Here is a 25,162-nt window from a genome sequence, read left to right on the forward strand (position 1 = left end):
TTGGCATAGGAAGTTGTGCAGGCTGACTTACATTTTGATGTTCTCATGGTACTGCTTGGTATCAGAAGGCTGATTGTACAGTGGCTGAAAGAAAAACAACAGCTTCACAATATGCTCAGTTCATGCATCAGCATGGAAGCAGCAGATTACACCAAGATCGATCTGTTGCGTCATCACATAGATCATTATAGATGTGTGACTTAATAATTTGCTAACTCTTCTTTAAATAGCAAGAAGGGACACTGCTCTAATTAATGGAAGTAACCTAGTTAATATGCTATTTCTTCCCAGAGAGAAAAATTCACCAACTGTGCAAGACAGGTGAAGATGGATGATGTTTTGACAGTGCAATATGTAGGAATAATGGATTCTGGTAGAAATAAAGTACAATACTTAAATAGGATATTCTATTTTTGAAATATGCATAGAAAAGATCAGATTTCCATTGCTTAATGAATCTAGTGTAGTGCACTTGGAGAGCTCCTTCACAACCATTCAACCGCTTGCGCCCTGATTGGTAGGAATGATGCAATTCAAATACATTTTCCCATGTCACTTATTAAAAAATAAGAAAAAAAAAATATAAGAATAATATGGAAACAATATGACCGATATATAACTCACCAGTTCTACCCTAGGTCCAAGTCCCTCCAATATTCTGTGTGCCTCTTCTGCCTTTTTCTGGTAAGAGAACACAAACAGAAGTACTAGATTAGCCGGCAGCCTGCACCTCAGTCATCACCATGACAACACAGTGAGCACGCTCACTTGAACACCTCGACTCCACTGGAGCCGGCTGGGTGGCTGGATGCAACAATGGAGCGATGGATGAAGTACATTGACTATTAGAGCTTTTAGCGCAAGCTGGACCATAGTTCCTCCTTACTCTATCACTACTCTTGACATAGAAGAAAAAAGTCTTACTTTCCCTGAAATGAAAGGGAAGTAGCAAGGGGCAGAAGAGATCGTGGGAGTCGAAAGAGTCAAGCAAAAGCAGCAGGCGGAGTGAGAGGGTCTGTTTTAAAAGGGCTTTGTTGTTGTCATGGAGACCTCTGATAAATGATAGAAATTAAAAGATATATTCGAAACTAGATGTGCATGCACATTAACTCCTCATGGACACCACGAAAGGTTAATTGGCAATGCCGGGAAAAAGGCGAAAAGGTTAACGCTCACTTCTCCTGCTCTGTTGTGTGGAAAAACAACTGGTTCTGCAGTATTAATTGCATACATCACACTAAGGCATCAAATTATCTGACTGGCATACTAGGTACCTGAGTATTGAAAACAGGATCTTAATTACTCAAATTGTTTATGATACTACATATTGTATACAACTGTGGTTACAAGTTTCATACATGGTCATGTATTTATTTAAAAATTAATTTCGTGGCTTCAATTTATTTAATTGACCGGTTTAATTTCCTAGGTCCAATCATTTAACATGACAAAAATTGGGTGCACATGTTTTAATTGATTCAGAATTATCTGTAATTATCAAAGTTAAAATAATAGGGATCATTGTGACTAGTTTTGGAAAAAAAACACTTGAATATAAAAGCTGTATACTGTTTTCACACTTGAAAAAATACTGTTAAAAGCCCCAAATTCATCTGAAATTCATGGTCACGTTGACTGCAACACTGATTTGCATCCCTTTTTATAAATGCACTGACTGGCCGCAATTTCATAACTGCCTGCAAATGGAAAAAGGCCTTTTAAGAAATGTCACCTTAATACAATGTTAGTTTTGATTGACGCTAAAATAAAAATGCTCAACATAAATTGTGATAACACACAACAAAATAATTTAAAAAATGCTCAAAATAAATTGTGATGACACACAGCAAAATATACAGAAATGTACTTGGGAAAAAGACATTCCTAATGTACTATCACCTACTGCAATTGAGCCATTTTCACGAATTCATGTATGAATCATCATTATTATGTTTTCATATACTGTAGCAATCTAAAGTCATTTTCACTACCCCTAGCAATTTTTTTTCAATGGAGGTAGTATACTGTTCTTATTCATCTGTCATAATCTGAAAAAACTCATCAAAAGGTTTGTGTGTGTGACCATCTCTTGCGGCGTGGTTCCAATTTGAAGCAACATGGTCATTCGGGGTGCTTTTGTACTGCAGGAGAATATTTACGCAAGATTTTAAAGGTCACTTAAAATATAATTAAAATGTTGTAAAGTCACATTCAGTACCGGGGGCATAACAATGGCCAACATCATGTTGAAGCAAAGACGATTCTGTTCTTGTCAAGCAGAATCCCAGCGTATGGGGTTCCAAAAGTTACACATTATAGTTTTAACTTCTTGGGTAAAAATGTTTTAAATTATTATTCAACATCATAGGTGACTATATCTTTTAAACCATAACCTAACAAAACATTATCCCAGGCTCTGTATAGAACAAGATTTAGAGAAAATGAACCTTTTTCCGTGCATGTCAAATATATAGATTAGAGGTAAGGTGCAGCCACTAGGGGGACTTGTGAGCACATAGAATCACTTGAAACTGCTGCATATGATTATTTCATATTCTTGCTGCCAACTGAGTTAAATGGAGAGACTGACTTCATAGCATGTAACAAGACATTGGAATTTCTATGCACACTCATATGCTTGTGCATGCATACAAACAAATGCATATACACATACTCTCTCACTTTTGGGGTTAAATAATGGGGGTGTTTTATTCCACTGACCCTGTTCTCATCGTAGATGATCTGTACCAAGCTGCGGTGCTTGGCCTCACTGGGTGGAGGGGAAATAGGCCGCTCAGGCTCATGAGGTTTGGCAGCCTCCTCCTCCAGCTGTTGCTGTAACAAAACATAAAAAAGTATAACACTTAACATGGAAAACTCGACAAAAACATAAAACCTGTAATCTTTCAGATGATTCAAAATTCACTTGCGTCTGTTACATCAACATCACTAAGGCTAAAGATGCCAGTGAATTGTGACAAGGCTTTTAGGACAATGTTATATATTAATATAAGATATTATGAAATAATATGACTTAAAATTCACTTATCCACACCCCTTAAGGCTTGAATAATAACCTATTAAAATGGAAAGTTAACCACGATTGAGTATAAAATCAAAGCGAAAAAAAGATATAAAATAGGATCTACTGCACTAATACATGGGCGTCAAACTCATTTTTTTCACGGGCCGCATTGTAGTCATAGCTTCTTTCGGAGGGCCATTATGACTGTCAACCCAAATAAATGTATGAGTACCTCATATTATATACAGTAAAAGCTACAAAACAAACTGACAAATAACTTGTTTTCAAATCAGAAGCGTAAAAACTGGTCAAATGTTTAAAAAAAAAGATTAAAAGTGAAGACAATTTGCAATTCTAGTAATGACACACGAATTTGATGCACAATTTGAGGGCCTCATAAAATGATGTGGCGGGCCGTATCTGGCCACCGGGCCTTGGGTTTGACACCTGTGCCTAAGCCGACCATACTGTTTCTCTACTAAACATGGCAGGCAGCCAAAAGGAAGAAATAATGGAAGGGATGTGAGTGCTTTAGCAGTCCCAAAACCGCTACCATAATCCAGCTCCTCCCCTGGGGAAAATGTTATTTATAGCTCTCTATGTATTTTTAACCTACTCCTCTCCTACATAAAAAGTGAAGTCGAAAGGCGAAAGGAATGCAGCTGCCTGGAGGACTGTGTGGCACCATCTGCATGAACTAGCAACAGAACTTGACAATAGAAATAACACCTGTACAATATTACCATGCCAAATAAAAATTCACACCGCAGCTCAATTAAGATTTTTTTTTGACATCATGCTTTGTGCATACATACGCAAATGTGTCACGTCATGGACACATTTCATTTGCATAACAAAGAATCCAAATTGAGCATCACACCCTGCTGTGTGAGTGTAGTCAAATTCCCAAGTTCGTCAAACTGTGGTGATTTGAAGACAGGGATCATACATGCTTCATATGTTCATAAATAATCTTAGAGTTGTTAAGATCAATTTTCAGCACTGCGCCGTGTTGTATATTTTCGTGCATTCCATTTTACAACAGAACAATTCATCACATCACATGCGAGCATGCAAACAAGGAAGAGAAGTGAGTGAGACTGATGAGTCAGCGCAAAGGTGTTGTGCCCCTAAGCAAATTAAGGGTTCATTAAACTCATCATGACTCAGAAAAGCAATAATTATGCAGTTATAAATAATTTATAGACTTCTCTTTTGTAACCAGTCTTGAATTATGCTTTTAGCACCATGCAGGTAGAAGAGCGCTATTAAAGCAAAAGTCTATTTCCATAAATGTGCAAACCTGTTTTTTGCGAAGCTTGCAGATCTGCTGTTCCACCATAGTGATCTCCCTGTCGACACGGTCCATGTTCTGGATCAGTTCTTCCTTGGAAAAACGGGCTGGCACCAGATCCAAATCAGGGTCCATGTGTACAGGGCTCACGGGGGAGATTGGCTCAAGCTTCCCCATGGCATTTCCACGATCCTATAAAAAGGAACAACGTTACTTGTGAATAGGTATGAAAGTAGCGTTTTCGTACATGGGGGCTACAGTCCAGGATGATGGTACTACTTACCGTCAAATGAGCATTATTTTCTCCTTTGCTTATTTCCCTGCAGGGCAATCGCTATAAAATATTTTATAATCGATTATTATATCAATCTGTCTATTGATTATCATAATTGAAGGTGTACGTATTGCAAAACCATTCGTACAAATGATTTTTGTTTAGCAAGACTTTATTATGATTTAGAAATGGTATTGTCAATAAAGCGATAGAAATTAACATTTCCCATGACGGATGTTTCATCAACCTTTTTAAACTGATTTAGGTTTGGTCACTGTTTTCCAGAGCTAAAGCACACATTTGCTTATTTTTGGTTAAACAGAAACGATAATCACTTTGCTTTCGTGAATAACAATAGAAATCAGAGAATAATTATTGCAGAGAGGCTGAAATCAGAGGATTTGTACAATTTGAGGTTACACCATAGCTCTAAACAATTGTCAATTAAATTCATAATTGATTACTTGCCAATTCATCAATTAATTTTGACATCTTCATTTCCCTGCATGACAAATTATGTCTTATGATGCATGAAAAAAATTCACAGAACCTTTAGTCTTCATGTGCATTGCCCTTCCCCCCCTTTTTTTTTGCTCTACACTTGTGCTGCTGCACTTCCCCCTCTTGTCCACCATCCTTTGGTGCACTTCAAGAAGTGATTGTATTTGACAGGTCTTACATAATGACTTTAACACCGTGCAGTGTTCCGAGAGCAATTACTGGCAACTCTAAATAATACAGAAAACACTTTGACCATACTTGCTGGTACGTGTGATTCAAGTTCAGGGTCTCTGGGCAACTGAAACTGGTGTCAGAAAGACAACAAAATTAGCAGTTGTAAAGTTCTGAATAATATGTGAAGAAGCCACTTCAAGACCAAATTTGGCTGACTAACTGTTACTAAACACAGGATGTTTTTGTAAAAAAAAAAAAAAAAAACCCACAAATAAAATCAATACAAATAAAAAATAGTTGACTGTTCCTGGGGGCAACATAGCAATGTATTTTAACTGCCTGTGTCCTAAAGATCGTTGATTGATCAAATTTGATTTAATTGATTTCAACGGTCGATAGCGCCACCATGGCGGCACAAAGAGAATGAACAAAAATATTATTTTATTGAGTTTATCAAAGCGCATACTGCAATTTGGCCTTGATATTTGTCGCCAGGAGAACAACGCTGCACTGAGGGACCCCGTTTTTTTTTCCTTAACGTTTGTTTACGACGCTCTCTTACACCTGCAAAGAGCGACTCCACTACAAAAAACATTGCCAGCCTTTTGGAATTGTTGAAAGGAACAAGAAAAGAAAATGTGACTAGCTCACTGAAAAGAGGGGAAAGAGTAGCTAGGGATTCCGCCTCCTCCTACTTTCAATAATTACATTTATCGTAATGGTGAGTTCTACATTTTGGTGAGTTACATGTTTTTTGCGGAACAAAAAAGGTTGAGAGCCATTCAAATCTACATTACAATACTATTTTGGTGTTGGCATGCACAATATTTGGGTTATATTCCTTGTAATGAATGTATTTCATACAGAATAAGACTCAAACTAAGTGGAACCGGAGGGGTCACCATCCGAACCACATGCATTTTGAATGTCCTTTATATCATTTTCACGAATTTCAATGACAATATCCGGAAAAACAAAATGTTCCATGATTTACAGGCAGCCTGTGCTGTGAATGAAGCATGGTTCTTTGGTCAGACATCTCATTAGGAGAATAACCTTACGCATTAAGTCCAGGCCCTTACAAAGGGAATTACACACAAAGATGGAATACGGTCCTTGTTAAATATTTTGTAGCCACTGATTCTTGTAACAAATTGAGAAGTAATCTAGTTAATTTGATAGTTTAGTTCACAAAGTGTCAAAATTGTTATTGTAATTTGCAGCTGCTACTGACCTTAGCAAAATCCTCAGGTCCTCCGACAGGCAACTGAGGACGATGGGATGAGGGTCTTATCAGAGAATCTGGTCCCATCTCCAAACGAGGCCGTTTGATCTCTCCGAACTCCATCTCTGAATGGCTGCTCGGCTCCGGTAAGTAGATGTGCTCATAGCGGATATGCTGCTCTTGTCCTCTGCAACAACAAAAGTGTGTAAAATAAAAATGAAAATCTCTGTAAGCATAAAGTAAACCCAGCTATTCCAGCGAAACAGTGAAAGTCCCAATGTAATTGATGGACCAGCTTAAATCATTTGCTTTTTTGTTTCCCAAGTCCATCTCCATGGTGACACCCAATGACCTTGTGGACAGCCAGCAAACAATCTGAGGTGTTCTGGCCAGTGTAAATCCACCATCCAGTGCTGGTTCTTGGTTGTACACTGAGTTGTTGTTGTTGTTGTTGTTGTTGTTGTTGTTGTTGTTTTAAATCGACTTCCATGGGAACACTACAAGTACCTCACAACCATTTCTGGGCTTTCTAAATGAATTTGACTTGATCTTTTTTTTACTTGACTAGTCAAGTAAATTGTATTCAGTAAACTTAGAATCTCTAAGGAAAGTATAGACTGGCAAATTGACAGGACATAAAAACAACAATAAAAAACTGCCATAGACCAACCAAATCTGTCTTGGAATGCATGTAAATTTCAGTGTTAGTGGTTACTCCAAAAGAAAGCAACACATTCAGGCGCTAAGTACATCTGTCAAGGATATATACTAGACTTCAATTCTTGAAGAAAAGATTATTGCAAATCTGCCCCGCAGTCAGATGCCAAAATGTCAGCAACTTTGCTGCCAGTGTCAAAATGGAAGTGGCTTTTGAAGAGCAGAGGGGGAATACACAACCATAATTGATGCTTTGGGCCCACAATGGCCTAGTGTGTGGTTTGTGTACATACCAAAAAAAAAAACAATCTAGTTGGGTCATAGTGGGGTGGTTTAAAACTACAAAATGCTACTGGTAATGTATAAATGATGGAATTTGAAGAACAATTAAGGATGTTGTTTAACAGAGCCTATCTTATCTAACCACTGCTAAAAAAAAAATCATGCTAAAATTCAGTCACATGGCCAGATGGATAAACTCCCCAAAGCACACCCCCTCCCCTCACTCCCATTCTTTTTCATCTTCATAGATGGCTGGCACTTACATAATCACATCACGCTCAAGCACAACCACCCCCCCTCACCCCATCTCTCTGTCCCTATTTTCTTTCCTCCTCTCGTGAGCGTGCAGAATAATCTGATCCCCGAGGAGGATTTGTCTGGAGGATGAGAGAACGAGATGCGAGTAGTGGTGGGGGGAGGAGAGCGGACAGAACAACACAAACACCAACACCTAACAACCAGCTCCATTAGATTTTCATTGCCTTGGCTCTGATTATGACAAGAACAGAGATTACGTGTGCTGATAGCAGCCTGATACTGTGAAAGCACGGCAATGTTTGTGCGCCTGCCAAACTATCTACTCCAAAGGGGTACCCATGAACAAGTGCTAACCAAAAGGCTGCACTGAGGATGGATGAATGAAATAGAGCACAGAGAGCAGCAATAACCAAATAAATAAATAAACAAGCAAACAAACAGATCCAGATCATAAAATCCTTAGGTTTATATTAAGATTATGTATGTGCCAACAGAGGCTTGTTTCCGAGAGTAGCATAGTTCATCTTGATTCTCACGTTTGCACTGAATCCGTTGCGGAATACCTGACAATTTTTACATAAGCCTTTTTGACAATGAAGTGTTGGACACATTGACAGACAAAATGGTGAAATTTACAGCAGTGAGTAAATCCTTGTTCTGTAATAACGGATCATGGAAATTTGTTGTTCGTTTTTACAGACGGCAGACATCAAAATAAATCAACATCACAATTAAACCGTTAAGAAAAGTAGTTTTTACAGTTATTTAAAATGTTCAGCAAATAACCTGTAACTAAGTGGAAAATGTTCTTTGCAACCATGATACGACCTCATTTGTGCTCTGCAAAGAAGCCCAATTAAGTTGGTTTTCATTTGTAACGCTCAGACGCTGGGAAGACAGAGTAACAAAGTAAGATGACAGCAATCAGTTGTTAACATATGATTACATGGTTGTGAATGTGTACAGTGATTTGGAGCATGAATACAATAACATAATTTTACCTTGCTTTAAGTTTATTCCAGGACAAACTGCTCAACGGCAACAAAGATCCAGTACACTGAGTACGGCCATCGAATAAAGTTCCAGGACTGATGTCAAAGATATTTTTCAAATCCAAACTAACTACATGCTTTCAAAGTACCGGTAATCCCCCTTAAATTGAATGTACTTTCCCAGTCTGATTTGCTCTGTCTTTATACTCTCCTGGAAGTATTGTTCTGATGTTCACATCTTCAAAATGGGTCACACTGGGGCCCCTTGAGTTTGAGAAAGAAAAAAATGACCTGGCGCCAGGTCGGGTAAGTAGGAAGGTTGCCCCAGCACGGTAATGCTCCTCAGCCAAGAACTCTCTGCTGCTTGGGGCTTTATGTGCAGGTGCGTTGTCATGGAGAAGAAGCCACAAGTCGTTCGGCCACATTTCTTGCTTTTTCTCGCGTGCTGCACAAAGCAAAAGCTGCAGGAATTTGCAGATGTGCTATCTGATTGTATGGCCTGCATTGAAGGGGAAAACTGGACATGATTCACATTTACTGGCTAAAGAAGCGAACTGCCCTCTGTGAATGCCCGGCAGCACAAATAACCTTCTGCTATCATTGGGGACCCAACCACAATGGCTAAATCAAGATTAGACCCTTCGAATCATGCAGAACCCCAAAACGAAACAACTCTATAAAACTACCGGTCTATAACCTCCCTCGTTTGTAGATTCAAACAAATGCTGACAGATGTCCGTAAATGTTATAAAACACCAGATGGTAGGGTGCAAGTTCATTCAGTTCCGTGTACGTCAATGCAGCTCAGTCAGTCAGCGTAATTGCCGTCAGATCCTGCAGCCTCAATCTTTCTTGACGTCAGCTGCCAGAACGATTGTTTCCGTGGGCCAACTTCCAAATAAAAGCTAAGTAAGGCCTTGACATCCATGTATAGTTCCTATTTGTTGCACTTTTATTTGGAAATTGCCTAGCGTATGAACACCAGCTGTTGTGGTGGCTGGCTTGACTAGGCTTGTTCCAGCACTAACGACTACAGTCATTGGCCGTCTGCGGTCATTCGCCGTAATAGACGGTGGCCAAACGCGCCGGAGTAGAGCTGCGAGCGAGACGATTATCTCTGTCACTCCGACAGCTCGTCAAAACATGTCCTTGCTGTCTGTGATGCAAAAAAAAAAGTCTGGCCTCTGGACCCACTGCCCTAGTAGAGAAGTGTGCTAATATGGAGGGAGGGTTGTTTACTACGATGAAAAGTATTTCGAGTCACTCGACAAGAAGGCTTTTTTTCGTCAGAGGGAGATAATCGCTGGGGGGGTATATTGCGTTTGAGTGGAGATTTGGATTAATCAAAGGTAAGTACTGCCCAGTGTGGTTTTTATCGATCTTGTCAATTATTATAAATGCATATATGTACAAGGCTGTGCACAATAGTCTTACGGTAGTTATCATCCGAAGTCAGTTTTACACTGCCACTGCTCCGTTGGACGCAAAAGAACTTCACGTGTTCTCATTGTTACCTTTAAGACTTAGTGTTATGATAGGGCACTTCACAACCACTTGTACAAGTAAGAGGCAACACATTCTTATTAAAAGTTATTCATTTATCACTCCAAGCTGTTTTACTATGCAAAACTGGCATCAATCGATTAAACAACAAACATCCGTTAGCTAAATGGTATCAAACAGTAAAAGGCCGGCATGCTAATCAAAATCAGCACCAATGTTGAGTATATTAAAAACCTTCAAACACTATGCAGGGACCAAGCCAGAGCATTGTATGCTTATCTTCTTGTATCATAACTAATAACAAAGGCACTGGAACAACAGGATCGTTGGTTTGAAGTATGTTTTGTCTTTTTGCTCTCAATTATGTTTATCTTTTGTGCACTCTTACTCAACTCTAAGAATTAATAATTGGGCGTTAATTTTTTATAACCAACTCACAACTCTATTTAAATTACCACTGATTCGTGCAGAGCACAAATAGGGAATGTAATCATGCGATACATTATTATAAAATGACACGGTAAGTGACTGGTAATATTTGAGCAGGATGGCCTTACCTCTCATTTCCAGGTTGGAACTCGGAAAGTAAGGAGGGCCGACGGCGATGAGGCTGAGCCAAGTGTGAGCTGTAGTCTCTGGCATGATGAGAGTGGTAGTCCACCATTCCAACTTCCTAGAGAAGGAAAAGCAGCAAATGTCTAATTAAAATCTAGACATTAGATTTATTCATGGAGCAAATGATGCAGACAACACATTTTTTTCAAAAATATGAAGACAAGAATTTAGGATTAACTACAGGTGCATCCTTGTTTGTATTACCTTACCCCAATATGAAAGTACAAATGGAGAAATACTAAGGGTTCATTGAACCCCATCTGATATCTAAGAAAAAATCTTGATAATTACGGCGTGTGGCTGGGAAGTATCCTCCCGACAATGACAGCATGAACTTCAAACAACTAATGAGGAGACTGAGCTGTGTGCACAACATTGAGAAGGGGAATGTTTCTAAAGAAAACCGCAGTAAGAGCCGTTGGGGTCGTGCCTTCTTCCCCAACGGACCCGAGTAATAACTATTACAAATTGTCAATCAAGCAGACAGTGTCATAAGCACAAAATTCAAAAGTCCTTTCATTTAATTTAGCTTGGAGAGTTAAATAGGAAGGAGGAGGTGGCATCAAATGTAATGCGTGCCAGGTCTCTTACTGTGTGTGCCCGCTGGAGCTGCAACGGTAGGGTGGCAGGGTTTGGCAGGTGCCGTGTGTCCATCGTCCTCCGGCCCGGTGGCACAGACTGGGGATGAGAAGACATTGTGGCACAGCCTCTTCCTCTAGAGACAGGAAGTAGGTGTGGTTGCCAAGTCAATGGCTTTTATGTGCATTATGGGTTGTTTCTTTAAGCCAGCACACTGTAGAGGAAGAAAAAAAAGAAATTAAATACATTTCAAATACAGTAACGAAAAAAAAATGCATCAGTCAGAACAAATGGAAATAGTTCAAGCACGCGCTGGCGACTGATTATAACCAAGAATGCGTTCTGAAATAATTAGAGGGGAGGGCGCTCTGCCTCTCCAAATGTGCCCATTGTACTGCATTGAGTTAGATACCTCCTGCTGCATTGATTGGCTGGCTGCTGCTTCCTCACATAACACATGCACGTGCGTGTATGCGGTGTACCACTATGACAACAAGCGTTGTTTCACAAAACAAGAAATCAGAGGAGAATGCTAATTGTGAAGGAGAAGTAGTACAGGTGCTAAGTCAGACCATACAGACGATAAAAAGAAAAGGGAAACATGGTACCAAGTAGCAGGCGAAAGGTAAAAAAGAACTGCTTTTAACCATAAACCGAAAACAGAATTATGTCTGACGTTGTCCGATTCTTTAGTTCCATGTTAAATATGGCAATGTCGATATTGCTGTAGTTAACATGCATATCACACATGGCATGTTTTTTTGTCAATATCATGCAGCCCTAATGTAAACGTAGTCTGCGTGAAGTAATGTAAACCCCAATGAAGAATGGCATCATTTGTAATTTTTACCCATGAGAGCCAACACATGCTTGTCAATGGTTGTGGAGATCAGTGTCTCTGTGGTGCATGACATATACCAAAACACCCTAAGTATCAAGTCAATTTCCCCTAACAATCAATATTTCTATAATAGTGATATCAATAAAGTAAGGCCACATTCTGAGCAGCTTGTAGGAGTCAGACGTCCCCTTTAAGTGATATATTTAAGAGAAATTTGCCATGCTTAAAATTACGGAAGAGGATTAGGGCCAGTGAAGAAAAAAAAGAGGGGGCGACAAGATTCTGACTTGTTTTTCTCCGAATTCTGACTATAAAGTGAAAATTCCCACCGTACAAAAGAAGTGTTTTTAAACTAAAACACATTTTCAACAATATGGGTTCATCCAGTAATGGTGCTCAATATTAACAAGTGTAGGAACTTGCACTTATGTGCTCCCTGAAAAACAAAATGTGTGCCTCCCTATAATGGATATTCCAAATTCCTGGAATTACCCAGCTGTTGCTGAAATACAAGGTATTACTGTATTTTCCGCACTATAAGGCGCACCGGATTATAAGGCCCACCTTCAATGAATGGCCCATTTTAAAACTTGGTCCATATATAAGGCGCACCGGATTAAAAGGCGCACCTTCAATGAATGGCCCATTTTAAAACTTTGTCCATATATAAAAGTTAATATTTGGACACGCACTTTTGAGAAAATTTGAGGTTTTTAGGTGTGCCTTATAGTGCGGAAAATACGGTAATAGAGCTTGCCCAAACATTAAAGGATCCTGCTTGATACGAACCAAGCAACATTTGATGTGTGTCAATTCCACAGATATTCCTCGGGGAAGTACAAAAACAAGTACGGCAGTCACAAGAGCTGCAGAGGACAACAAACCTGACTCAAGAAATGGGACCAGCACAATGAAAGAGTTTTGACATAAACTCTAAGGCGAATGGGGCCTTCCAGACGAGAGGCTAAACACATGCACTGGCGCTGCTACAAACGCCCACAGGCAAGCCGCTGGCTCAGAGCCAACAATGAGGATGAACTCAGTCACCTCACTCCCTTACGCTAGCACGCTTTACTTAGCCACTCTTTGGAGCTCTCCACAGAGTGGAGTGGGTTTTGGCCTTCTGTGGCCAATACCGCATCACAACCACCCCCACCTTCACAATGAATTGTCAAATGGCTGAGGAAATACTAGTGGGGAGTACAGCAGGAACAGGAGTTAAAGCTTTCTTTTTACCATTTTCAAATAAGAACGTTGAGGTTTTGGCCTGTTTCTCCCAATTCAATAACGTTTCCTTCGGGTCTGTGTAAATGCAAGGAAGGCAAAGTTTAAACAAAACTACATTCAAATCATGAAAGGTGGAATGAGGGGGGACTGGTTTAACAATAAAGGTTTAAACAGTATTACTACTTATAATATATATCTTATTGTTGTATGTGTTTTTGCACAACAAAGGACGTCTACTTGTATGTAGTCCCTTCTGTGACTTACTATGCTTCTGTATTTATTGCAACCTGCTAATGACAAAATAGAACTTGAATGTGATCACCATTTGAAGAATGAAAGTCAGTGCAGTCGATCCTCAAAATTAGCAGTGACGAAGATCAAAATAACAGTAAAATCAAAAACACGAGGTTTTCAATTATTCACAAGTTTGGGAGTATTATATTCATATTCTATAAGTAATAGTTTATGGTTTTGTTTTTCATTTATTTGGGACTCACAAAAATTATCAGATCGATAATTATCCGACCAACGTTGATTTAAAAAAAATGATCTTGGAGTATAAAAATGGACCCAGAAAGTACCCTATTTTTCTGAGAGACCATATGCAATTTGAGGACAACAAAAGAGCATGAACGCTGAGGGGTGTTGTATTAAACCACCTTTATGTGGTATAAAAGTCCAACTATGGTCTTATTTAGAATCAATGATCTAACCACAGTCATGTTTCCAATGTGAACATCGCCAATGACTGGCGGGCCTGTGACCAAGATTTGCTTGTTCCAGCTGTACAATACACTGTATGCTGGACTGCAGAGCAGCTATTGCATTTCCCGACACTTCTTTTTCTGCCAACAGTGTGAAATTACATAAGTGTCAACCCTCCCCCTCTCTATGAGCCTCAAACGACAACTCCTTGGAGCCATGGAGGCACTAGATGAAAACAAGGCAACTCCTTGGAGCCATGGAGGCACTAGATGAAAACAAACTACAATGATGACAGTTTAACACACGTTTTACCTCTTTACTTTTATCCAAACTAATCAAGAGCCACAAATTCAAAAGCAGCGGCAAAAACCTCAGGATACAGTTGTTGTTGTTCACCTGAATTAAGATCAGGTCGGCACAGGCATCCAATAGATGTGTGACTACCAAAATAATACAAAAGTGGAAAAGGCGGAAGAAAAAGCTGCCAAACCCTGCTGCTGCTTATCGTGTAGCCACATGAATAAATAAATCACATAATGCAGACGATAAAAATTTTGGAAAGGCCAAAGCAATAAAAAAAAAAAAAAAACTATCAATTGTCAATGATAAATTAATCATGCGATCACTACAGGAGCCAAAATCCAAATGTATGAAAGTTTTTAATAAAACATTTGGATCATTTTCTATATTTAACAACATGAGGGCTAACACGATGAGTCAATTAGTCACAAGACAATAAACAAGCATTTTAAAAGGAAGCACGTTGTGACTGATTTCATTTCTGACACAAGGACAAGTCATATTTGAAAGCTAACATTAGCACGCAGGCTACCACGTTTTATGTAACGTGATAGTCCTGTTGCACACTAACTAACATGTTGTAGTGTCTTATGGATTATGGAGGCATTAGTCTGTGATGCTCAATCATCTGAAAGGGAAGCATGTCTGATTTCATTTCTGACAACGTACACTGATGATGGTTATATAAGAGCACCTGCTTACTGGTATTGTATGCATGGTATTGTGATATTCTGTGATTTACGTGATCCAATTAGTCAACTAATTGTAACTACAGTTAATTTAGTAGGCAAGCAAAATAATTGTTTGTGACAAACCCAAACTACAGAACGTAATAAATACATAACTTCACCACTATAATCAATCAATAGAATTTAGATGTCATATCTGCTCCATAGGGCTATTTGTGAAATGGTGATGCACAAAATAGCAAGCCTACTTTGCCACATCTGAGCCCCTTATGACATGGTGTGAAAACACGCTGACGCTTGAGGTCTCAAATCATGAGAGCTTCTCATGCGTATGGGCAGTGTTATGAAAGCCCACCTGCAATTCAAGCTCCTCATGTCAAGTAGCAGGAAATAAAATGTGAGGGCTGCACTTGTCTTCTGGGCTGACCTAGTTCCTCTTCATGCTACTTAATTATTCAGGAGCTTTGAAATGTTTTTCTATGTGGAATCATGCAATCCTAGTGGCTCTGTCTGCTTCTCCCAACGGCAGCCTCACGATTATTCTATTTAAGCATAAGAGGCTTCTAGTGTGTGCAATGTGTTTGAAGCGCTGGATTTACACTGCAGGTCCAAGTGCCCAATTCAAATTTACTACATTCTGAATTATTTTTTTATTAATTTCTTTTTATATGTACATTCGTTGTAGAATAGAACCTCAATTTCATGGACTAATTGGAGGGAGCGGGCGTCCATGACAGCAGAGTGTCCATTAAATTAAAGTACTTTTATTGAGACCTAAAAATACCCAACATAGTACAAAATTATTGTTTTGTACTTTTTGTGGCCTAAAAACGCCCACTAAGTACAGATTTATTGTAAATAAATATATTTTAAAAAAAAAGCTTCAAACTGTTTGGCAAGTTTTAAAGATTAGCCAAAATCAAGGCATGATGTCTGTGCGTTTTCTTTTTTTCACCTCTGTTGAGGCTGGATTTCATAGATAAGGGCTTGACCCAAAAAAATAAAAAAACAACTGTATCCTGTACCGAAAATAGCATGTTCAGGAGACATGTACACATACTACATGACAAGAAGTCGCTCCAATAAACACCAGCCATAGATATGAATAGCTTGATACAGTACGACGCTCTTGTTTTGAGCTGCGTGTTGAAACTTTGCATTCCATTACCTTTGAAGGGACAGTCGGTCCAGCTAACATTGCCGCCTTGTGGACACGTCTGTGTGTCTGCGCTCCCCTCCTGGTGCCAAAAGCAGCACAACCCGGAATTACATGTACCATTCTGTATGCTGATTGAGCTAGTAAATAACAATGGACAATTCTGGAACAAACAGACCACTACTTTGTCTGTTAAATTCGGCGTCAGTTGGTTGCAAGTGCGCTTAGTCGAGGTTCCACTGTATTTAGATTCTGATGAACATCTGCACCATATAAAGAAAGACCTGTATGCCTTGAATCTTGAAACTTCTAATTCTACATTTTTGACTCGCATTACTCACTCACTACAACTTACGGACACCATACAAAATATTGTGGTGATCCTTCTAATAATTTTACAGGTTGGCTAATATCGGTTCCAAGACAAGACAAAAAAAGACCCAAAAAAATTCTCTGATCCTCATTCCAAGAAAAGTATAAGTAGCATTCATCACAATAACATTCCTTCTCGACTGTGGTGCCAGTTGAAAACATTGCCCTTGTCGTCACAAATTCCCTTCCTCCTGCTTCTTAGTACAACCGCCATCAGCGCAACAAGTTTCCACGCCATGAAAGACACTTTTCAATGCAATGGTGGCTCATGTTCGCTTAGTAAAGGGAATAGAAATAATGTTCAACTGTACTGTAACAGATGTACTGTAACAAATAGCAAAATTCTTACCGTGAGTCTCTTTTCATAAGTCACGCATATATAGTTCTGCCATGAGAGCCCTCAGGAATATACAATATAAATGTTGGTCCATTTCAAAGAGCTCTAGATGACGCGTATTTGAATAGTGCCACTTATAAGCAGAGAAAAAAAATCTGATGTGTCATTCGAAACAATTCACCTGTTCACCCATATCTTGATTTGATATGCAAGGTTAGTTAAGTCACGGAATCCCTCTAAAACAAAGCCTTACCATGTAAAGCCAGGACTAACCCGGTTCAGCACAAGCGCCGTAACTAGCAATTACAAGGTACTTCACTCTCATGCCTTTAACTGTTTGTTACATGTCACTAATGTTTGCAAGGTCATCACCCCGTCGGTGTATGTCCTGGACTGCCCTTAAATACAAGCCTTGCAGAGTATGACAAACAAACCGTACTGTAACGTGTATTCCCAGCAGAAAAGTCTGGCTAATCAAATGAGATAAATATATCTCAACTGCAGCCTGGACACAAATGAGAATAATGTCCTATAACATGCTGTCATCTGTGTTGTGCAACAGAGTCAAGTGAATCACTTACCACAGAGCCATTTCTAATCCCTGCTAATGCGCTGTCTGCCTCTCCTAAAAAGGGGTGACTGGTTTTAACTGCAACTGAAATTCACAGGCAAGAACGTCACAATTGAAAGCTTTGTGTGAAAGATAAACAAAACAGCACTGTAATCTGGGACTCATGTAACAGTTTAATCGTAGGGAAATCTTCTAAATCCCTTTGCTTCGACTATTTTTAGTTTACTGTTTACAATGAGAATTTAAGACTTGCCTATTGAATTGTATTGTATATGTTTCAACTATTCCACCACCACATGGTACCCGCAATCACCAGGTTACCTGTGGGACTATTTTAGAATTAGCCAGTCAAAGACCGGGTCTCTCAGCCAGTGGAAAAAGAGTGGCTCAAGAATGATCAATTAATCACTTGAAAACTTCCACTTCTTTGGTAGAATAGACTGACAAGACAATAGTGAGAAAACAACTGTTCAAAAATTAGTCATTCTCTTTGAACTGCTTTGGAGCAAAATAGATGTTAGAAATGTGTGAACTAGTCCAGTGTAACGGTAATGACATCATAAGGCGGCTCGAGTGACCATCACCATACTACCTTCGACGCAAATCCTCCCTCTCAGTCCAATAATACTTGATCCATGTCAGAAAACGGCTCTGACGACAGCCACCACGATACCTTTGAGACTAAACCTCTTCAATCCAGTGGCAAAATAACCTTTCCTGAAAGAATGTCAAATAATGTCCACTAACACCTTTGATGGTATTCCGCTCCCCCCCCCCCTAACAGCAACTCCACGATAAATATGCCAGAGGGTAGCTCCATGTCGGAAATCAACTCAAAACAGGAAACCTTTCAAGAAACACGATGGGCTTGAGCAGTGCCTCACTCATACAATCAGAGGTCATAGAATGGAGTGGAGAAGACTCAGTTGGAAAACCACCAAGCATCCCCAGAGGGTCGCCAATGACGGGAAGCCCCACACTGGCTTCAAGTGATGCGTCTAACAAAGCAGTTAACATTCCCTGAACAAGGGAGAAGGATTTGAGCAGTGCTGCGTTATTGGTAGTGAAGAAGAAGATAAAGATAGATGCCATCCATCCAGTATACAACGTTACCGCTGTTGTGAAGAGTTAGAGAAGTTGATTCTCTTGTTGAAGATTCACTGTGCTTAAAGCAAGTGAATAGAATGACTTTATTGTCATTGTATAATGAAATTAAGATATTCCACCAGTGGGAGGCTGCTGCCACCGGGATCAATTCGGGGTTCAGTGTCTCGCTCAAGGACACTTTGACATGGTCACCAGGGAATGAACCTACCACCTGCAAGTTGGGAGACAAACACCACCACCGAGCTAGAAAGGTCATACAATTAAAATGAGAATAAAATCAACTGGCCTATACTACTTTTTTATGTATTTTAAAACTTTACACTAATAAAATATGCAAAAAGAAATGACTGAAAAAAGAAGGCTGATAGGAGACCATTCTAAGTTAGTTTTTAATTAATATAGTCACTTTGCTGAGCTATCATGGAAATGTGAGAACAGATGTTTTCAAAATGAGCGTCATAGTGACTGTTCTTCTATTGGGTAATCCAGGAAAACAAGGAAAGTGCTAAAACTTTGCCAGCTCATGGCCAATGCAAGTAAAGAGGGATAATGTCCAGTTCAATGGACCGTTGACTGTGAGTAATCGATAGAATCTCACCACACTGACGTTAATAGAACTCTCTTAAACCAAACCAGGACCAATCCACTCGGAGCTCGGCGAGAAATGCCAGACAGCTGCTCTTTCTCAATCGTTAAGAAGGAAGATTTGCTTGGGAGGAGGCTAGGCTCATGGGAGGCTGTGTCATGGTCGCAGCCTCATATTTCCTTCTTTAGTTTCTGCATTTCTACTTGGCGAAAATGAAAATGTGCACTGGGGCATTCTAATATTGGGCTATCTCTCTTATAATTCACACACACACACACACTCATGTTCGCACACACATACTGTACATGCATGTATAGGATGTGTGTCACTTTCAGTGACATAAAGCAAAATAAGCAATTAATAAGACATTAATATTTTTTACATCAATCTCTTTTTCATGGCTGACATCAGTCGTTAGCGTGTTCAGGTGTTTGCTAATGTAGACGTCATCTCATAGTTTATTTGTCCATCCATCCATTTTCTATATCACGGGGGCGTGCTGGAGCCTATCCCAGCAGTCATCAGGCAGTAGGCGGGGGACACCCTGAACCAGTTGCCAACCAATCGCAGGGCACACAGATGAACAACCATTTGCACTCGTACTTTTTGGGCAATTTGGAGTGCTCAATCGGCCAACCAAGCAGGTTTTTGGGATGTAGGAGGAAACCGGAGTGCCCAGACAAAACCCACGCAGCATGGAGAGAACATGTAAACTCCACACAGGGAGGGCCCGAGGTGGAATCGAACCCACACCCTTCGAACTGTTGAGGTGGACATTCTAACCAGTACTCCACCCAATTTATTTTTAGAATATATATTAATTGTAATAGAAAATTTCTGTTCATAGCTCCTGGCGCTCTTCCATAACATGGTTCTAATAAGACCTCTATAAAAGGTCTACTATATAACAAAGTTTAAGTAAAATTGAATTTTTTTTTATCATGCATCACTACTTCTGACAAGTTTTTTCCTCATGACAAGATGATGAGGAAGCTTTGCTAATTGTCCAACTAACCTAAGCTTGACATAACTACTCATCAAATGTGGCACGTGAATTGAGTCCTTGGGTAATTGAGCACCTTTTTCACTGAAGTCTGGCAGGAAACATGTTGAAGCATTGTCATTTTTTAATAAAAGTATTGGTTCAGGTCCTTGGGAATAACCTGCAAAAAATATTATGCCTCAAAAAGAGAAAGTTGTTCCTCAAATTAAGTCACGTATTACCAAAGAAGTCATTGCAAGCCTTGTCTGGTTGCAGCAATATCGTTATGCATCATCGATAATCAGCTCGCTCTGATGCTGGGTTGACTTTTACACAGAAGCCATTTTGACACTGCATTAAATTGGCGTATCAGAGGCATAACAGTGGAACTGTGAATTGTTTGTCTGCCCTTTTCAGACAGAACAAGAAACTGGTGTGTGTGCTTTGGCGCCACTGAAGTCTCACCAACAGTTAATTAACATTTGAGAGATACAGATATTTTTCCAGAGACATCACAGTAAAAAACCCTATAATTCGAGTACGGGGTTTACGGTCCATGTATTTCACAGACACATAAAAAGATGGAGGACTATGACTATGTTAATACATAATTGTACTATGATGCTCGAAAAGGCAGAACACTTTTGATGTTGAAATGACATGTTTGCCAATTTTTTTCAGCGTTATTACTGTGTCATAGTAGTGTATTACGACAGCTTTAAAATCATTGTCATCTTTGTTAGTGTGAGTTCACATTTAGGTTGTGCACGAATGTGGTGACTCGAATTGAGATGAAGGGAGAGCGCAAGAGAGAGAGAGAGGCGGGGGTGTTCAAGATGAACGCTAAATCAGACTTTTCAGATTCGAGTCAAATGGGTCATAGCTTATTTTACTCTGTACCGTCACAGAGGTATCTTTCTGTGACAATACTCACCTACAGTATGTGTCTCCATCATTGAGGTTTCACATGAATTATTATAAATGATGTACAATACAGTACATATTGTACACCGATATTCCATTGTAGATATACTGTCAGATGAATAGTAAATATTTTGCAAATCAGATCTTCAGCGTAATTGCATGAAACGTTCTATATTGTGTCTAATCACATGAGTATTAATTCCTACCTTAGCTCAAGCATCACTGATTTCATCATCATCCATCCATTTTCCGAACTTATCCTAACAAGGGTTGTGGGCATGCTGTAGCCTACATCAATTCTCAGTTAATCTCTAACCCTCCCCTGAATTTTCCAAATAGTTTCAAAGACAAATCTAATAATAGTAGCCATTCATTTGGTGTTCAACAGTTTGCCACACCTGAGGGAAATAATGATTCTGAAAAGATAAATATAAGCTTGGCCTTTAAGATGTTGTGTTTAAGATTATATGAGGACAATTCATTGGAAGCTTCCAATAAGAATACATCTTTAATATGCAGATCGTATGATAGCAGTGGCTAATCACATTGTGTTAACCTTAAATATCTGACAGCATCATGTTCAAAACATATGTTGCAGGCCTGGTGACATCGACTGAACAATATTTACGTCAGACAAGATGAAAATGAAAAGAATTCGAGTACCTCCAAATTTTACGTAAATACGATTGCTACGACACGATGACATCCAATCTCAAACAAACAGTATGTTAGTTTATTTGTAACTGAAATCAGTAAAAGGCATGTTGTCACAAATATACCTAACACATACTGTGTGTTGTGCGAAGCACTGTTTACACGCGCAAACCGGGCGCTTTGTGTGCATACAGTAGTTATAAGCAGGCTAGCAAAGTTAGACTGACAACACATCTAAACAGACATCACCTCAAGTAGACAGTTTAAAAATGTCTGTCATTGAACTATGCTGTGGGACGCCGTGATTTCAAATCCGACTTATGCTTCTACAATGTATTTGGTGTCATAAAATTGACGTAAGCGAGCCACTCCGCAGCTATGACAGCTAGCTTGGTCCGCTAGCACCTTTAGCCTCTAGCAAGCTTAGCCTAGCCATGTAGCACGTGTTTGTGAATTATAAAATAATCAACTTGATCTGACAATGGGCGGCGAACCAAGTAAATGCTGCGATGACGTTAGAAAGCAGATCGACGCGACGCCTGCTCGCCCTTGATCGTTTGTGAAAACGAGTAGCTGCGATGTTTACGTAGCGTAGAAAAGGTCAATACTGCTAGTATGTGGGTTTCTCCTCCAAAGAATGGCTGGACCCTGAGACAGACCACCCTCAAAACCACGGACGGAGAGCAATGGAAGCTAACCAACCTTAGCGGCGGAGCAAACGGGGACCATTCAAAGGCGTTGTTGTACAGTCAGCGAACGTAGTCCGCTGTGGCTATTAGAGCGCTTCTCGCTTCGATGGCGTACGTCCCCCGTGAATTACTCCACACCAAAGAGTTTTCCTTGTCATTTGTTCCGCTGAAGGTTGAGCTATGTCGTGCCCGGTCCTGCACAATGCGCTGATCTGCTGCTCCCTGCGGCCGACACCACAGCGGGACTGAACCGCCTCCCTCTCCCCCTTTCTCCCCCCTCTCGCTCTCTCAATAAAGCCGCATGCTCACTCGCTCTCTCTCTCTTCCTTCTGAGCACATCCGATAAACCTGATAGCGAGTGATGATGTCCTTATGTCACGACTCGTCATCAGAGGTCCGCTTATAAGTATGGTCCCATTTGTTCAGGAGATTCAGACAGTCACATATTGACGCTTTGACTTACACAAACAAGCTAATAATGATCAAGTCATGAGTCTTGAACTTATCTTCAGCCTTCAAACAATGGCTCATTTTGTTTCTAGTGTGCTGTCACTTTGACTCATTTGCAGTGTACAGTGCAATTGTCGCATTTGCAGTGAAAAATCATCAATATGCAATTTCACTTAAAGTAGGACCAGACCACTTTTCCACCTTCATAAATGTTTTTAACTCTTCAGATGAAACAATGACTTATTTGATTGGTATGGTTGTCATGGCCTGACGGCGTCTGTATCGCTTTTACTGGCACAAAAAAACAGTCACACACAAAATAATTGATTTAACCTGTCGGACATTAGGACCATGCTTCTCGCCCATTAGGCATGTTTTTGTTGCGTAATATTGCCTTTATTGTTTCTTTATTTACTTGTGCCTTTATTCGCTTGTTGGCAAGCTGTGATAAAAAATAAATAAAAAAAAAAGGTGTGCGTCCTGCCACACTGACATGCTTTATAGTCTATGTCACTTCCCTCCTTTGTTGCAAAGACGAAAGTCGATGGACTCGCCGACGCGCAATTACTGCTGGCGTAAGCTCCACAATATTGAAGCGGTTCCTTTGCGACCGCTCTCGCCACTATATACTAAGAGGCAGCAGACTCAATTTAAAATAAAATACAGTAGAAAACCAAAGAAACTTTTATTCTCAACATGATATTGTTTGGACATAATCCTTCACACAGCCACTGGAAACCGAAATGTAATTTAGTTCAACTGCAGGCGAGAGAGAGAGAGCTCAGGATTTCACAACACTGGCATTTGTGGGAAAAGTGGTCAATTTGGCACCACTATAATCAGTAAAAACTGAACGTTCCCGATGGTGCCTTTAATTTCCCTTTAAAAAATAGTTATTAATTACAAATATATATCTGCATCTGATGTAAGCCAGTGATGTAAGATCTTCTATTGCTTTTCTATTTGATGGCAGAAGACTGTTTTGGGTTGGTGTGCCATGATATTTTTCATATGTAAAGTGGGTGCTTTGTTTCAATAAAGTTTTTTTAATCCTTTTATTTATTCGGCAAAGGCAACTGATTTATTGCACACACTGTTCATGACCTCAAAATGTTATAAAACAGTCAAAATTTGTATGATCGCATGTGTTTTATATTCGAGCCCCTGAATATAGTGTAAACAATCAAACGCAAAACCAGAAAGTCTGGCCTTAACTGAGCATGCCAACAAATTTATACTGGCACTGACACTTCAAACCTTCTATGATAGTTGGCAAACTCCTATAGAATTATTCTTTTTTTCTCAAATCACACAGCTAAACGCTCCAATATGGTTTTAAAATGAATTGATTCCAAGAGAACACATACATATTATGACAAATGTTCATTTGAAAACACGCACACACACATATTTGCTGAGAAAAATGTGTTTTTCTGGGATGATCAATCAAATAGTTTTACATCATTTACTCTGACAATCAGTGACCCAATCTGTGATCCCATCCCCCTTCCCTCTCCTGTGTATTTACTCTCACAACAGAGCAAACGTGAGGTTCCAAAAGGGGTTGAAAACGAGCTCTTATAGGCCAGGGGGCATACATCTGTGCTGCTTGATGCCCACTGAGAAGTACAAGCTGTGACTACAGCGACTTAACATTGAAGGATGTATTTTGGAGATCAGAGCACCACACGCTGTGTTAGTAGTTGATGAGCGTGCTCAAACCGATCTCCGACTAAATGGTGTGAAACCTCTCTGTCACACCAAAACAAAAACACCACACAGACTGCAGGTATGACCTACCCCCAGCCGCCCTGAAAAAAAACTATTAAATTAGTGGGGCTGAATGAAGACTGCATTTGCTGTTTTGTGTTTGTGTCAATGACGTCGGCCAGCTGTCTATGCAATGTAACTATGACACACTTCCGACAGGCCATCTATCTTGACCTAAATTTCGGTGGAGCAGACTTGACTGATGTCAGGGATTGTTTTTCATCCCTGTATTTTTCTTTCTGCTCTGCGGTTTGGGAGATCTTCTCTAACCACTCTCTCTTCATCCAGCCGTCGCAAAGCAGCAAAAACAGCAGCTCAATCCCGGTCAGTCAGAATAATCTATCTCACATTGCTGCAATGGCCAATTTGTCAAATTGCTGATAAGACACAAATGTTTCTCACTTCATGATTCACTGCAATCTT

At 39.8% G+C, this 25,162-nt stretch overlaps 1 protein-coding gene across 3 annotated transcripts in view; it reads right to left on the reverse strand.

The window, feature by feature from the left end:
• The window catches only part of ncor2 (nuclear receptor corepressor 2), a 57,281-nt gene extending 34,345 nt beyond the window's left edge, over window positions 1–22,936 (reverse strand). The window contains exons 1-8 of one of the 3 annotated variants that reach the window (XM_049716699.2): window positions 22,533–22,936; window positions 11,392–11,593; window positions 10,743–10,858; window positions 6,503–6,680; window positions 4,329–4,511; window positions 2,722–2,835; window positions 625–681; window positions 32–84 (exon numbers count right to left, since the gene is read on the reverse strand). In XM_049716699.2, coding sequence (XP_049572656.1) covers window positions 32–84; window positions 625–681; window positions 2,722–2,835; window positions 4,329–4,511; window positions 6,503–6,680; window positions 10,743–10,858; window positions 11,392–11,496 — 806 coding nt within the window. In that variant the 5' untranslated portion in view covers window positions 11,497–11,593; window positions 22,533–22,936. The remainder of the gene's footprint in view (window positions 1–31; window positions 85–624; window positions 682–2,721; window positions 2,836–4,328; window positions 4,512–6,502; window positions 6,681–10,742; window positions 10,859–11,391; window positions 11,594–22,532) is intronic. The other 2 variants (XM_049716698.2, XM_049716700.2) reach the window with 2 other exon arrangements.
• Window positions 22,937–25,162: the final 2,226 nt, after the last annotated feature.

Source organism: Syngnathus scovelli, chromosome 3 (assembly GCF_024217435.2).
Source record: "Syngnathus scovelli strain Florida chromosome 3, RoL_Ssco_1.2, whole genome shotgun sequence".
In the NCBI taxonomy this organism is placed as follows: Eukaryota; Metazoa; Chordata; class Actinopteri; order Syngnathiformes; family Syngnathidae; genus Syngnathus; species Syngnathus scovelli.